This window comes from Sinocyclocheilus rhinocerous, unplaced genomic scaffold, assembly GCF_001515625.1.
Source record: "Sinocyclocheilus rhinocerous isolate Xijiao unplaced genomic scaffold, SAMN03320098_v1.1 scaffold1676, whole genome shotgun sequence".
NCBI lineage: Eukaryota > Metazoa > Chordata > Actinopteri > Cypriniformes > Cyprinidae > Sinocyclocheilus > Sinocyclocheilus rhinocerous.
The window spans coordinates 694,002-708,624 of NW_015644618.1; the positions used below are offsets into that span (position 1 = coordinate 694,002).

At 35.7% G+C, this 14,623-nt stretch overlaps 1 protein-coding gene across 5 annotated transcripts; it reads left to right on the top strand.

The window, feature by feature from the left end:
* The first annotated feature begins 2,783 nt into the window (after positions 1–2,783).
* On the top strand, positions 2,784–12,616 carry LOC107758439 (pantothenate kinase 3-like). 5 transcript variants are annotated; one of them, XR_001642025.1, is made up of 8 exons: positions 2,784–3,322; positions 5,245–5,597; positions 5,830–6,083; positions 6,671–6,847; positions 6,939–7,062; positions 7,855–7,980; positions 9,666–10,108; positions 10,527–12,616. XR_001642025.1 is itself a non-coding variant. In XM_016576169.1 (8 exons), the coding sequence occupies exons 1-7, from the start codon at positions 3,061–3,063 to the stop codon at positions 9,723–9,725; spliced, it is 1,356 nt and encodes a 451-aa protein (XP_016431655.1). In that variant the 5' UTR covers positions 2,784–3,060; the 3' UTR covers positions 9,726–9,764; positions 12,176–12,616. The 5 variants fall into 5 exon arrangements, 2 of the variants coding, with proteins under 2 accessions (XP_016431655.1, XP_016431653.1); XR_001642024.1 differs by having other exon boundaries at positions 10,532–12,616; XM_016576169.1 differs by having other exon boundaries at positions 9,666–9,764; positions 12,176–12,616.
* The last annotated feature ends 2,007 nt before the right edge of the window (positions 12,617–14,623 follow it).

Sequence of the window (14,623 nt, forward strand, 5' to 3'; positions counted from 1 at the left end):
GACTCAGCTGCTCAGATTGAGTTGGGCAGGTCATTCCATCAGGAGGGAACAGTTAATGAAAAAGTCAGTGAAAGTGATTTTGTGCCTCTTTGAGATGGCACAATAATACGCCGTTCACTTGCAGAACGCAAGCTTCTAGAGGGCACATAACTCTGAACTTTGCACTCTAATGTTTGTTTTCTCAACAGTAGCTATAACACAAAACTACCTAATCTGCGGGCCTCCATTCTCTCTGAGACGCCACAACGTTGCTATGGTTACCACGCTGCCATTCATGGCAGTTTCGGGAGTGAGTCGTGTTCCGTACACACATGGAACGATAATTTACGGGACTCACTCCCACATTTAAATGTGGTTGTCACTCCTGAAACTTGCAGTGTGTACGTGGCCCCCTTCATGTTAATGGTGGTCCCTGATGGTACTGGCCTCTTTCAGCAGGATAATGCACCCTGCCACACTGCAAAAAATGTTCAGGAATGTTTTGAGGAACATGAAAGTGAAGAGTTCACTGTGCCTGGGCCTCCAAACTCCCCAGATCTCAATCCAATTGAGCATCTATGGGATGTGCTAGACAAATCCAATCCATAGAGACCCCACCTCACAACTTGTAGAACTTAAAGGAACTGGTGATAACGTCTTGGTGCCAGATACCACAGGATACGTTCAGAGGTCTCGTGGTGTCCATGCCTTGACACATCAGAGCTGTTTTGTCAGCACAAGGGGGACCTACATGATATTAGACAGGTTTTTTTAATGTTGTGGTTGACAGGGCCTCTGAAGATTAACTTCTATCATGCTCATAGCGCCCTCTTGAGGCAATGCCACTCAAAATGTTAAAGGTTTACTTTTCATGCTGTTGCATGTGCAAAATTTGAAAAATTTATATTTTGCTTTTTTTTATTTAATATGTCTAAAATGAAAAAAAAAAAAAAAATTATGATGACTGTCAGATTTTAAGTAATAAAACAATGTAAATTCATTTTGTATGTAAATGTTCACCTGTTTCTTTTAGTATAAACCTAGGGGCCAATTGTGAAGTCAGACTATAACAGTGTTGAAACAATAATCAGGCTTTACTTGATAAACCTCTAAAGCCTGACATATGAAATAAAATAGTTTTTTTTATTTTTTTATGGAACTGTTTATTGAACCTTTAGGCAATATATAAAAGCAAATCTTTGTTGTTGTTGTTGTTGTTGTTGTTGCTGATTATCATATTTGATACACCAGTCTCATATAGTATGATATAGGAGAATACTCAAGGATGAAAAAACACCTACATTTTATTTAGAGGCCCAAACTGAGCAAAAATATGCAGTTTGGTGTAGATGCTCATATCTATATGGCCAAAATATAAGATGAAGTTCTGATAACTTGTAATTTCAGTGAGATATATATAATAGTACAGCAGACTACTTAGATAAAATGCATATAAATATCAATTGTCACTTTATATCTCTATATCTTTTCTCAGATCTCTGCACCCTCAGTATGTATATTTTAGTATCTGAGTAGAAGTAGTAGTACACCGGAATTAGCAACCCAAGATTTCATTTAGAGGACCAGGTCTACTAGCTATGCATCTACATCTGCACTGAATATAAGTACTAAATACTAAGAAATGTGAATTACTTGAAACTACATAAAAACCCATGTTAGACCAACAGAATAGTTTGAACAAGGAATTTCAATTTAAAAAATATTAAGGTCCCAGCATGCATTGCAGCTTGAATAACTTATGTGGTTACTATACGATCATTGTTTCACTGTTTACTGATTAAAACATGTTGTTGTTGCTTTGTCATTATAGTGTTGTGATTTTATTGTGTTGTGATTTTAAGAGCTCATCTTTTTACATTTGTTTATTGTCACCATCGTAAGGTGTTAAGGTGCCTTTTCATAGTAATGTTATTGCTATATCATAAATCTATTTGCTGTAAGTTTATAGGGTGATATGTATTGTGTTAATTTGCAGAACAACTAATTTGTTGAACAAGAAATATGCATTTCTTTGAATTTATTAGCTGAATGAGGCATTTTGCATTTAGTGAATGAACAAATTCAAATTGACATAAAGTAGTGTTACTTTGAGACAGTTGAGAAAATCTAAATGCATCAGGGATTTTTAGGTTTTCATAATTCCCTTTTTTTCAATGTGAACTGCATGTAGGTATAGGTAGAATCCAGCTGAAATGACACATAATTGTTTGCATGTTTCTATTGCTCATAAACTTTTTTTTTCTCTTATATTGAAATTGTGGAGAATAATAAATAGTTAGTAAACTTATGTTGTGAGCCAATAGCACTGACGTCCATGTAAACCTGCTGTTGTACTTAAAATTTCCTCCCACACATAAGAAATAAAAGGCATCATAATTGATGCATAAGATAAAGAATCTTTCTCTGAATACGAAATCAATTCAAAAACTGAACAGGGCAAACATCTCTTCACATATTTATTAGAATAATGTACATTGTCTGCCAGTGTTGCATGTTTGGTGTTTCCTCTTACCAACGTATTACGTTATATTAATACAGTTTTATTAAATAACTGGTTTGACCACACAGACATAGTGTATTCATTAATTCCCTATGAACAGGTCTATTATGCCAAAGTCCAAGTGAGTGGTGGAAATGAGACAACATTCCGTCTATAGGCATTTGAACAAGACTTACTTAGCCTACCAGGTGTTTTAAAAATGACTTTAAAAAACCTATTCATATAACGTGAAAGCCTACCTGTAGGAAGGAGTAACAGTGAGTAGGCTAGTCGGCTCTGAAACATGACGTTTCAACAAGAGGGAGTGAGCATTTTCCTTAATGACGTCGCATATACCGGCTGTTTGACTCGGAAGCCATACAAGCGTGTAAAGAAGAAATGACCGACAGTGACCTCAGATAAGATGTTGAAGACCTATCTTTTGTCTTCATCTCTTTACAACACATCAGCAATAATGTAGAACTCTGAAAAAACAATTGTAAATTTTGAAGCGCCTTCGAAACGTCGAGTCGTTACGCATCTGTCTGTCTCCCAAACGTTCATATTTGCTGCGTAAAATCATGGAAAATGCTGAAACATCCGATCAAAACGGAGCGACGCACTACACGAACGGTTTAGTAAACGGATTTCACACCCTACAGTCCGATGACGGGGAGTGTATTTCATCTAACGGAGGTGGTCTGGGTGCTAGTGACAGTAGCGGTGGCCATAATGGTATTGAAAATTTCCACCATCTTCATCAGGATGTACACACCAATGGTTCGCCCGCGAAGCGCTGCAGACTCCGAAGACGCGTGGATTCGGGAAAGAAGAACAGACCGCGTAAGTAATTAATGTATTAAATTGTACCTTAAATTGAACAATGACAATTAGCACAACATACAGCAAATAGCTATTTTTGAGGTATGTTTCGTTTTAAAAGATCCAAACTTTAAGCAGCTAAAAAACGATTCCAGAGCTTTAAACTTTTTTTAAACGTTTTTATTTGTTTATTTTTCTTTTGTACGCTCAAAATCTCGTCAGACATTATTTTACACACTCGTTTTTCGTTCGTCGTTATAAATAAAGGTTATCCCACTGTACGTTACAATTTCCGTTTTATTTACTAACTGTTTGGTCAGTGTTTGTAGCGAAGCATCAGATTTTTTATTTATTTTTTTCCCCACCCGCATTTCGTTCTTATTCATATTTGTACCAAGAACGTGAAAGATGAGATTTTAAGTGTCCTGAAGTCCCGGAAGTGAACCAATTTTTGGTTTTCTTTTTGTGTTTTATCTAAGTATTCTTCGCAATTAAAACAAAAATAAATAAAATGCCTATTTAAAAGAGAAAATGCTTGAACTTTCAAATTTGCCTGTATTAAGAGGTTTAATTGTTTTGAAAGACCGGGTTATTATTTAGTGTTGTGAAATCAATGTGATGTTCGTTGAGCGGATTTCATTGGCCAGATCAGAATGTGAGGGTGTGACCAAAACACGACAGATATGAAGGACATGCGATTTCATCCAATGAGAGGGAAGGATCACACAAAGGGGTGGGGAAATCGAACTGGCAGACTTTACAGTACTGGTGTAATTAACATAAAAAGGCCATAGCACACCTGGCCAAGTGACATTAGACGTTTATTCTTCTGCCAGCAGCATTTGAATGATATATACATATACTGAGTATATTGCTGCGTACTTCATATTGCTGTCTTCATAATCCTGTCTGTCTCACCTGCAAAGTATGAAACTAATTGTCAAGAAGCCAGGTAAGGTCCTGCGTAATATTGTTTAATCAATAAAAGCAGTACATTACATAAAAATCAAAGACATTCCGTTTTGATGGTATTAATTAGTCAGCATCTTTTTACAGTCTACTGTCAAACCAATCAAGAACTAGTTAAAATAACAGCAGTTGCACACTCCAGAATCCAATCAAGCATATATAGTAATTCATAATTGATTTTAAATATTGTTTTTAAATGTGAATATAAATCTATCTTAAATATTTCTTGCATTGCTTTAATACGTTGCGTTGTTGGCTGTAAACTGCTGTGACTTCACTTTTTGTCCATTAACTTCTGTAAAGTCACTGTGTTCTTGGTGGCTTTGCAGTACTTTGCTCTTTGAGACAAGGAGTACACACACCTTTCACCTACATGTATATCTGCCAGCAACATTATCATCACTGATCTAAACTCAGACTCCCTTAACTAATCAATGACATAAGAAACTGCTTTCTCACAAATGCTGCAAAGATATTTTACTGATTCACTAAGGCTGCTGTAGAAAATACTGAGGTTGTGTCAGTAAGGTCTGAATGTTTTTTTTTTACCAAGAGATTATATTGTATGCTAGACAGATTATGTGAACCTGTTGTGTGACTTTTATTTTGAAGACAGGATGTTTCTCAGAATCACCAGGCAATCTCTTTGAAACCACTGTTACCATGGCAACAAATGGGCCTTTTTTCCCTCTACCAAAGCAGTCATAGTTATTTGCAATCAGACAGTATTCATTAATATACTTATTATTACACTAAAATCTTAAAAACACACACACACACACACACACAAAAAACGTAAGTCACTTAATTATTATATTTTAATTATTTGTTTATTAGATTTTACATTATAGAATTTTTTCACACCTATCGTATTTATTTCACACCCATCAATACTACACAGAAAGATGCAGGTTATACTTGTTAAGAAAGAATGGCAAAATTTCCCTTTCTAAAACTTGAGATTTTTTCCCCAGCCTTTCCATGGTTTGGGATGGATATCGGAGGCACTCTGGTAAAGCTGGTTTACTTTGAGCCCAAGGACATAACTGCTGAAGAAGAACAAGAAGAAGTGGAGAGCCTGAAGAGCATCCGCCGCTATCTGACCTCCAACGTGGCCTATGGAAACATGGGTATCCGTGACGTTCACCTGGAGTTGAAGAACCTCACCATGTGTGGCCGGAAAGGCAACCTACACTTCATTCGGTTCCCCACGCAAGACATGCACCGCTTCATCCAAATGGGCAGAGACAAGAACTTCTCCAGTCTACACACCACACTGTGCGCCACGGGTGGGGGCGCATACAAGTTTGAGGACGACTTCAGAACGGTGTGTGATCCACAGAGGAATAGTGACATAATAATGGAATTTATTCGATTTAATTGAATGTAAAATCTATGTTGATTTGTAGCAGACTAGTGTTTTGTTGACATATTGTAATGTCTTGTTATCTTACTGCCACTTATACTATTACTGTTATCAGGACAATGAAGGACTAACATTAGCTATGCCTGTCGCGTTTATGATTTACGTGTTTATGTGTATTTACTTCTTCCTGCAGGTGGCTGGTTTGGAGCTCCAGAAGCTGGATGAACTGGACTGTCTTATTCAAGGTCTGCTGTATGTTGACTCAGTCAGGTTCAATGGCCATCCCGGGTGTTATTTTTTCCAAAATCCCTCCGACCCTGAAAACTGTGTCAAGAGGCCATTTAGCCTGGAGAACCCCTTCCCTATGTTGCTGGTAAACATTGGCTCGGGGGTTAGCATCCTGGCTGTCTACTCCAAGGATGATTACAAGCGAGTCACAGGCACCAGGTGAATTATGGCATCATGTTTTTTCTTGTAGTTAAGCACACAGGTTAATTTCAGGTTTATGCCCTTCATCCTGCTTATATACATCACTTACATAAGTAAAGAAAATAAGATCTGACTACTACAACAGCAGATATGCTACTTACTGACCAGACATCAGATATGTTATCAAAGAACCATAGATATAGTTCAGACCTGCTGATTTATTCACGCAGAAGAGCATTGCCAAAGTACAGCAGATGACAGTCCCGCACATGACATGCAGGGGGGAAAAAACAAGATATCGTGTGGCCATGAATTAAGAATTTGTTGCCACAAATTATGATTTTTTTTAGTCGTGGCAATGTTGTACTAAATCGTTCCCTTTTTTAATTAAATGTGGCCTACAAGAAATTTTTGATTTGTGGCCACAATGTCCATCCACATCGTGTGGTCTCCTATTCTACAACAACTTGCAATTTTATGTTTCATATTATTTTGTAATGAAAATAGCTAAATAAGTTGTAGAAACAAGATATCTAATCTACCTAAATTAACGCAACATTTTTTAAATACACCGCCATTCATTTGCTTCATTGGTTGTGATTCAGTTTAGGAGGTGGCACGTTTCTAGGCCTGTGTTGTTTGCTGACTGGCTGTGAGACATTTGAGGAGGCTTTAGAGATGGCAGCTAAAGGGGACAGCACAAATGTGGACAAACTAGTGAAGGACATTTATGGAGGTGATTATGAGCGCTTCGGTCTCCAGGGTTCCGCCGTTGCATCCAGGTATAGACAGATTTGCCATCATCCATATGTAAAATGATCATGTTTGTGATTAAAGAAGATCTTCAGGTTTTTTATCCCTTTAATTTCTTAGTTTTGGTCATATGATGAGCAAGGAGAAACGTGATAGTATAAGTAAAGAGGACCTGGCCAGGGCCACTCTTGTCACCATCACAAACAACATTGGTTCCATCGCCCGCATGTGTGCAGTGAACGAGGTTTGAAAAATTTTCTCTTAATGTAAAAGCTCATCTATTTTAAGAACTGTTTTTGCAGCCACATTAATTGATTTTTGTTCAGAATACATACGTTAAATTAGGGCTGGACGATATGGCCAAAATTGATATCACGATATATTTCTTAATTTCGGTCGATACGATATAATTCCGATATCGATATGAAGACTATTTATCTGAAATAGAAATCTTTTGTAACATTATAAATGCCTTTATCATCACTTTTGATCAATTTTAAGCATCCTTGCTAAATAAAAGTATAATTTCTATAATTTCTTTCCCCTCATGTTTATTCAACGAAGTCAAACGGCACAAATAAATCAATGTATGGGAAACTGGTAATGTATATCGAAATATCGGAAATGTGTTTAAAAATCATATCACCGTTATTGAAAAAAATTATATCGCGATACATATTGATATTGAATTATTGTCCAGCCCTACGTTAAATTAAGTGGCCATTACTCTGTGAAATAATCTATATAAAAAGAATAAGTCCGTGGTGCTAAAGATGACCATGAACTCTGTGTGCTCTGAGCTTCTTTACAGTGTTGTCTTGTGGCATGGAGATCAAGCAGCATTGTACAGGGCTATCACAGCACACTGAACAGCCACAAGATGGATAAAAAAATATATATTTTCCTAAAATACTCTGGTGTAAAATTCAAGAACAAGTGGAATGTAGATATTTCCTCTTTTCTCTTCTCCATAATAAAAATAGAGCAATATTACTGTTTATTCTGACCGTCTGTTTTTTTGTTTAATTTTCTTCAGAATATCGATAGAGTGGTTTTTGTTGGGAATTTCCTTCGGATCAACACCGTATCAACTAAGCTGCTAGCCTATGCCATGGACTTCTGGTCTAACGGACAACTGAAAGCCCTTTTCTTAGAACATGAAGTAAGTCTTTTTCCTTTTTTTATCACTTTTAATTCCCTTCAATTCTAGAATCAGTTGCATTAAAGGGATAATTCACCAAAAAAAATGAAAATTCTGTCATTAATTACTTACCCTCATGTCGTTCCAAACCCGTAAGACCACCGTTCATCTTCTGAACACAAATTAAGATATTTTTGATGCATTCTGACAGCTCTCTGACCCTCCCATAGACAGCAAGGGTACTACCATGATCAAAGTCCAGAAACGTAGCAAGGAGATCGGTAAAATAATCCATGTGACATCAGGGTCTGTCATTAATTACTCACCCTCATGTTGTTCCAAACCCATAAGAACTTCATTCATCTTCAGAACACAAATTAAGATATTTTTGATTCTCTGACCCTGCATAGACAGCAAGGGTATTACCACGATCAAGGTCCAGAAACGTAGCAAGGAGATCGGTAAAATAATCCATGTGACATCAGGGGTTCAACTGTAATATTACAAAGCTACAAGAATACTTTTTGTGCGCAAAAGAAAAGAAAATAACGACTTTATTCAACAATTCGTTTCCTCCGCGTCATCCTAGCCACCCTTAATTTGTGTTCCGAAGATGAACGGAGGTCTTACGGCTTTGGAACGACATGAGGGTGAGTAATTAATGACAGAATTTTTATTTTTGGGTGAACTAATTTACCCAAACTAACTTTACTAACTTTAAACTAACTTTAATTATGTTTGTCCATCTTGGACTTATACCATAACCTTCTTTATAGTAGTCAATAAATATATCAGCCAAACAAGTATATGGCTTTTAATACACACCCATATCATTAATGCTTTAATACACATTTTTATAAATGGTGGAAATATAAAAATAAAAAAATAATTACACTTGGGTGCTTTTAAACAACCAATGAAATCAAAGTTTTAGTTTTGTGGCTTTTATACAAAAATATTGATGGGACCAGAAAAAAAACTGGTGTGTAATTGTACGAGGTGTTTCTGAAGATGAATGTGAGGATGTAAATATTAGGGAGTAAGAGGAAAATGAGCACCTGTTGCATGATGATTTATAAAAAAAAATATATATATACAACAGATGAATAGGCCTCCTGCTCTAAATTTGTTATTTATAGGTGTACAATAAATGAGAAATGTTTAAATATTGTTAAAAGTAAACAAGGTGCTAGTGCTGTTTACTGTTATGATCAGTGGATGTATGACCACTTTGCAGATTAACAGGAACTTTAGCTCTCCCTTGTGTCAGTTCCAAAGTGTACCACAGACCCGTCAGTGGACAATGTTGATTTCTGTTGCCAAATATTGTGAACTTATTAATCAGAAAATATTAATAAGAAAGTATTATGCAAATTAAAATGATTTCAAATTAAAAAGTTCAGCTTGTGTACATCTCATAAGATATTTTATATTCATTCAAAGGATTGGGGTCAGTAAGATTTTATTTTAATGTTTTAAAGTTTCTTTATGCTCACCGAGGCTGATTTATTTGATTAAAAATACAGTAAAAACAGTAATATTGTGAAATATTATTACAGTTTAAAATGACTGTTTTCTATATAAATACACAGTAGTGTGTATGCAAAATATCAGCCACTGATTGCTCATTAGGCCTCAACAAATGCCATCATATCATATGAAGCATGTATGGAAATATAATGAAATGCTCTGCTTCTTTACTGCAGGGTTATTTTGGAGCTGTTGGTGCCTTCCTAGAGCTACTGAAGATGACTGAAGACTCCTGAGACACTGAGGAAAACCCAACCTTCAAACCAGAAGCTGCTGTAAGATTTCAGGAAAGCCACATCCCCTAATAAGGAAAAGCCATTTAATAATGTGACAAGTTTCCATTTCTCTTCAAATTATCTACATGTTGGCCCTTCTATGCTCGTGACAGGAGCAACTGTTCAAGAGGTTGTGATGCAACAGTGCACCATTTTCAGTGTGTGATGAGCTTCACCTCATGCCAACTGTTTCTAGTCACCGTAGCCATAAACCCAGCACAGCTTTGCCGTGTATTGATGATTTGAGTGGAAGATGATTTAGGATACTAATGTTTGTATACTCCCTCTACTCCCTGTTTGTGAGCTTTATGAAAACAGTCGTAACATATGAAAAGGGTTTGGAGGTAGGCCTGTCACGATAACAACTTTTTGTTGTGCGATATATTGCCCCAGAGATAATTGCGATAAGCGATATTATTGTCATTTTAAAGACCATTTTATGCCACTGAATATATAATTATAATGTAACAGCATAATAATGCAAGATATGCACAAAGGCACAGATCCCTAAACAAGGCCATATCTGCAGATGAAACTTTGTTTGTAGAAGCATTTTTTAAATTTGAACAAGCACCTCATGACTACGTTATGTACGAGAAGCTGCAAAAGACACAGGTGCAAGTGGAATGTACAAAACATGGTGACATAAATTTTTAAGTAAATATAATGGGCGATATATTGCGTCGCCAGAATTATTGAGGTCATGTACATATATTGCGCGATAAGTCGATATATTGATTATTGCGACAGGCCTATTTGGAGGTGAGTATTATGTGTATTAGTGGAACAGCCTGCTGTATAAAAACAACCTTCCCCAATCCTCTCTGAACAAATCATGCTTTGAACCACAAATCAGATTTATATTTACGCATAGATAAGCGGTCTGTAAGAACAGTCCATTTACGCGGGACTTTTCTCTCCCAATTCCAGTCACATACAAGCATTTATAATATCTGTATTACGTTAAAAATGCTAAGTTGTATTATTAATCGTAAAGTCGTCTTGGACACTAAAGCGCGAGTCCAAATTCATTCATTTTTTTATAACAATACATCAAATACCATTTGAATTTCAGTACTTTTCAATTAGATCAATCTTTTATTTGAACACTTTTACAGAATTAGCAAACTGTTGTCAGGTAGACCTGTTTTATCTACACTGGGCCTGATTAGTGGATGATTAGTGGATTGCTGGTATGAGTAGTTGTAGTTTCTAAGATATCTTTACCTCCTTTTAACTGTCCTGTGTAATGAACAGTGAACATATGCACCTGAGCTGACACTGATTGTGTTGGGACCAAATTGTCTACATTGACTGGAAAACAGTATCTTCATCAGATGGCGAATTCTCATAGTTCACTACATATAGTTTAGTAAGTCCTTTCTTACGGTGATAATGATTTTTATTCGGTTTTGCAGTCCCAAATGCTGAGATTTCTCTGATCTGAATGTGTTAACAGTTTACCCTGTGTATATACACTGTAGTGTGTAATGTTTTGTTGTTTTGTTTTTATTTAATTTAACATTTGCACAAACCATCTCTTGTCATATTCATGCCATTATGCAGTGATGTCTTAAATTTCATTTGAGACTGCTAACCAAGACATATATTTACTGTCAAACCTCCTCGCAGATGCCTTTATCCTTTCAACATTTTCATCTTAAACATCATCTATTACTGAACATATTTTGCCTTTTTTCCCCCCTCATGTATCAACATGAGAATCTCTAACTATATGCCTAAACACCTTTTAACTCTCTGTATTAATGCTGGACAGCTGGGTCTGACTGTGCACGCTCCAGGTTGTTGTTCAGAACCAGATGTATGTTAAAATGTGCTCCTAAAGCTGGAATCAGAAATTCCAAAAAAGTTATTCCAGTCACTATAATCTGTCTAAATATGTAAATCAGAAACATACGCCTTTCTAAGAGAAAATGTATCGCTTTTCCCTCCGTTTGAGCCACAGCATGACACCAGATACATTTCTGCCAATTTAAATTTCTCATCTTGCCTTGACACTGTAAATATGAACTAAAAAGGCATTCAATACTTTATTTTTAACAGCACTGAGAAAATAAACCGGTTTCAAGCTTGTTTTTTTTATTTAATTTTTTTTGCTGAACATCGTGAATGCAAGCAAGACCAAAACTCCTAAAAGGAAGTAATAAGAGGAATAATATCATGATGCAATTTCTATTAGACGATTCTGTCTTTTATGTCAAAAATAATCACCTATTGTGAGTGTACTGAACCTACTACATGTTCATCAGGTACTGTAACTCAACAACAGACCTGTGCTGACATTAATGTGTCTTTTAGCTGCTGGTAACATCTGTAACAGCACATTAAGCACACTGCCTCTACTTCTTTTCCTTCTGTCTGTTGATTGATGCTTTACTTCTTCTGCTCAGTCCTTAGAATTGCCTTATGCCAGTGGGGTGCCATTTTGTCTTTGGATGTCACTCTGGATTATGCACAATGGCATCCCAACATCTCTCTGAGCCACAAAAGTAACTTCCAAGTGTTACGGGGTGCCTTTTACTGATAGAGACAAGGCTTTATCTCTGTATCCTCTGTATTGTTGCTAATGCTAAATCCAGATGTCACTGTATACAGTAAACAGTATATTTGGGGTGTTTTCTTTTTCTTTTTGGGGGGTATTGCTTTACCTGTATTCCACAGCAGACTGAATGCATGTGTCGGTACATTGTGTTTTTACTGAGCCAATGCAAAGCATGTAAGCAATTTCTGAACAGGTGTGTCATTTCCTTAAGGTGATGATATACGGGGCAACATTTTGAGCAATGTTGCTGGTCAATGTTACCATCAACGGGCAACCAGGTATCCCATTCTCAATGGGAAAGTGCCCAAGCAACATTGCTCAAAAAAGTTGCCCCGTGTATCATCACCTTCAGGCATTTGGATGGATCGCTCCATCTAATGTAGTCAAATTGCCTTTGTCAGGTTTTGTTCTTGTAAACCAGCATAACGCTTGGATCTTATTTCAGTGCATGTTAATTTAATTGCGCTGTATATGTTAAATTGTCTCCTTTCATAAATGTATATGTCTGTCCCAAACTGTACATGTTTGATGCCCAGTTTTCAAAAAGCATGTTCTAAATGATAAATGCTGAAGAGCCATTACAGCTGAATTATAAGCTTTTTCTAGAGCTAAATTGCTTCTTTATAAATCGTCTCTCGTCTAATTTTAGATAATTAGATGTTAATTTTCCTTCCTAATACCCCTCATTAATGAGCTCAACCTCCTGACAAACTTGTCTAATGTATGTGATCTGAGTGAGTATGTTTAATTTCATACTGAAAATTCTTTTAACTTAAGTTTATTCAGTGTTCAAGCAATCATATGAATCTCAAACAATATCACTACACAAATTGTAAGTGTATTTCTTATGATATAACATTTGATGTTGATCATAGATGAATCCTTGATTTACTTATGTCTCCTAGGGAATGAAGAAATCATATTACTGGCTCTAAAATGTCGCTAAGAATTTTTTATATTGGTTTTGAGTTATCAGGTGAAAAGCTAACTTCATTTGTCAATAAACTATTTTGTAAATATCTAATAAATGTGTTATGTATGGAAATTGGTTTACTGTTGACTTTTTATTTATTTTCTTTCTTTTCATCCAAAAATCAACACTTAGACCAATTTACTGCATATTCACAAACATGACGAGAGACGTTGCACCTATCGTTACATACTAGAATTTTATTCACTATATATGAATACTTATTCCACTTATATCAATTCATTCAAACTAGTACTTATTCGTAATATTTTTTATTCCTTTCATACTAGTCATTATCCCAGTTTTGACATGCAACTATTCAACTGTTACTGGAAACAAATTGCAATTCCATGGGGAAAAGTATAAGGTTGACCCTATTGTTTATTCGGTTCAGGATAGAAAATCTGAAAATGATACTATAGTTGTTTAAATAGTTACAAACCTCAGATCTTTATAGAATTTAATGACAAAATGTGCAATTTGTTAACAATAAAAATAATTGTCACTATTAGGATGGTTAGTAGCAAAGATATTGGCAAATGTTTTGTACTAGTGACACATTTAAAACAGTCACGTTTGGAATAGATATTAGTTGTCTAGAATGCTTAATGGGATAGTTCACCCCAAAAAGATAAAAATGCTGCCATCAGTTTCCTCCTGTCATTCCAAACCCATACGACTTTCATTCATCTTTGAAACTCAAACGGAGATATTTGTTGACATGAGAACAACCATGGTTCTTGCAGACAATGAAAAAAAAATTTTTTTTTTACCTTTTTTACTTTTACAATGTCTTTATGGACTTTTTGAATCATGGTTTGTGTGGAGGGACAGAAATCTCAGGTTTAATAAAAATATATTCAGTTGTGTTTCGAAGATTAATTAAAGTCTTATGGGTTTGAAAAGTAAATTATGATAGTATTTTTCATTGTGGGTTGAATTAACCCTTCATTGGTCACCCAGGGAATACAGCTGTTTGATATTTCCTACACTGACAAAAAAACAAAAAAAAAAGATGTAGGATTAGGATGATATGACATGAAAATTTTCACACAAATAATTACCAAGAAATGCCAAGAAACACATTGAATTAAACTTTAAATTTTGAAGACTGAAATAGTATTTTCTTGTAAAATGTAGACCAATAATGTTTAATTTACAACTTCGAAAAATCTTGTCCATTATCCCTTACGTGTCTATTGAATAGTTTCTTCTGAATTTATTTACCAGCAATTAAAAATCAGGTTGGCCTGATAGATCTTACTTATGAAATGATCAATTGCTGTATGCTGAGCACGTTTGAAAACTGGCGTGTTCCTCAACCGA

Bases quoted from the DNA above. Each gene is read 5' to 3' on its own strand.
- LOC107758439 (XM_016576169.1), top strand. From the start codon at position 3,061: ATGGAAAATGCTGAAACATCCGATCAAAACGGAGCGACGCACTACACG. The intron at 3,323-5,244 runs GTAAGTAATTAA...TTTTTTCCCCAG, and splicing joins GGGAAAGAAGAACAGACCGC to CCTTTCCATGGTTTGGGATG. The intron at 6,848-6,938 runs GTATAGACAGAT...TTAATTTCTTAG, and splicing joins GGTTCCGCCGTTGCATCCAG to TTTTGGTCATATGATGAGCA.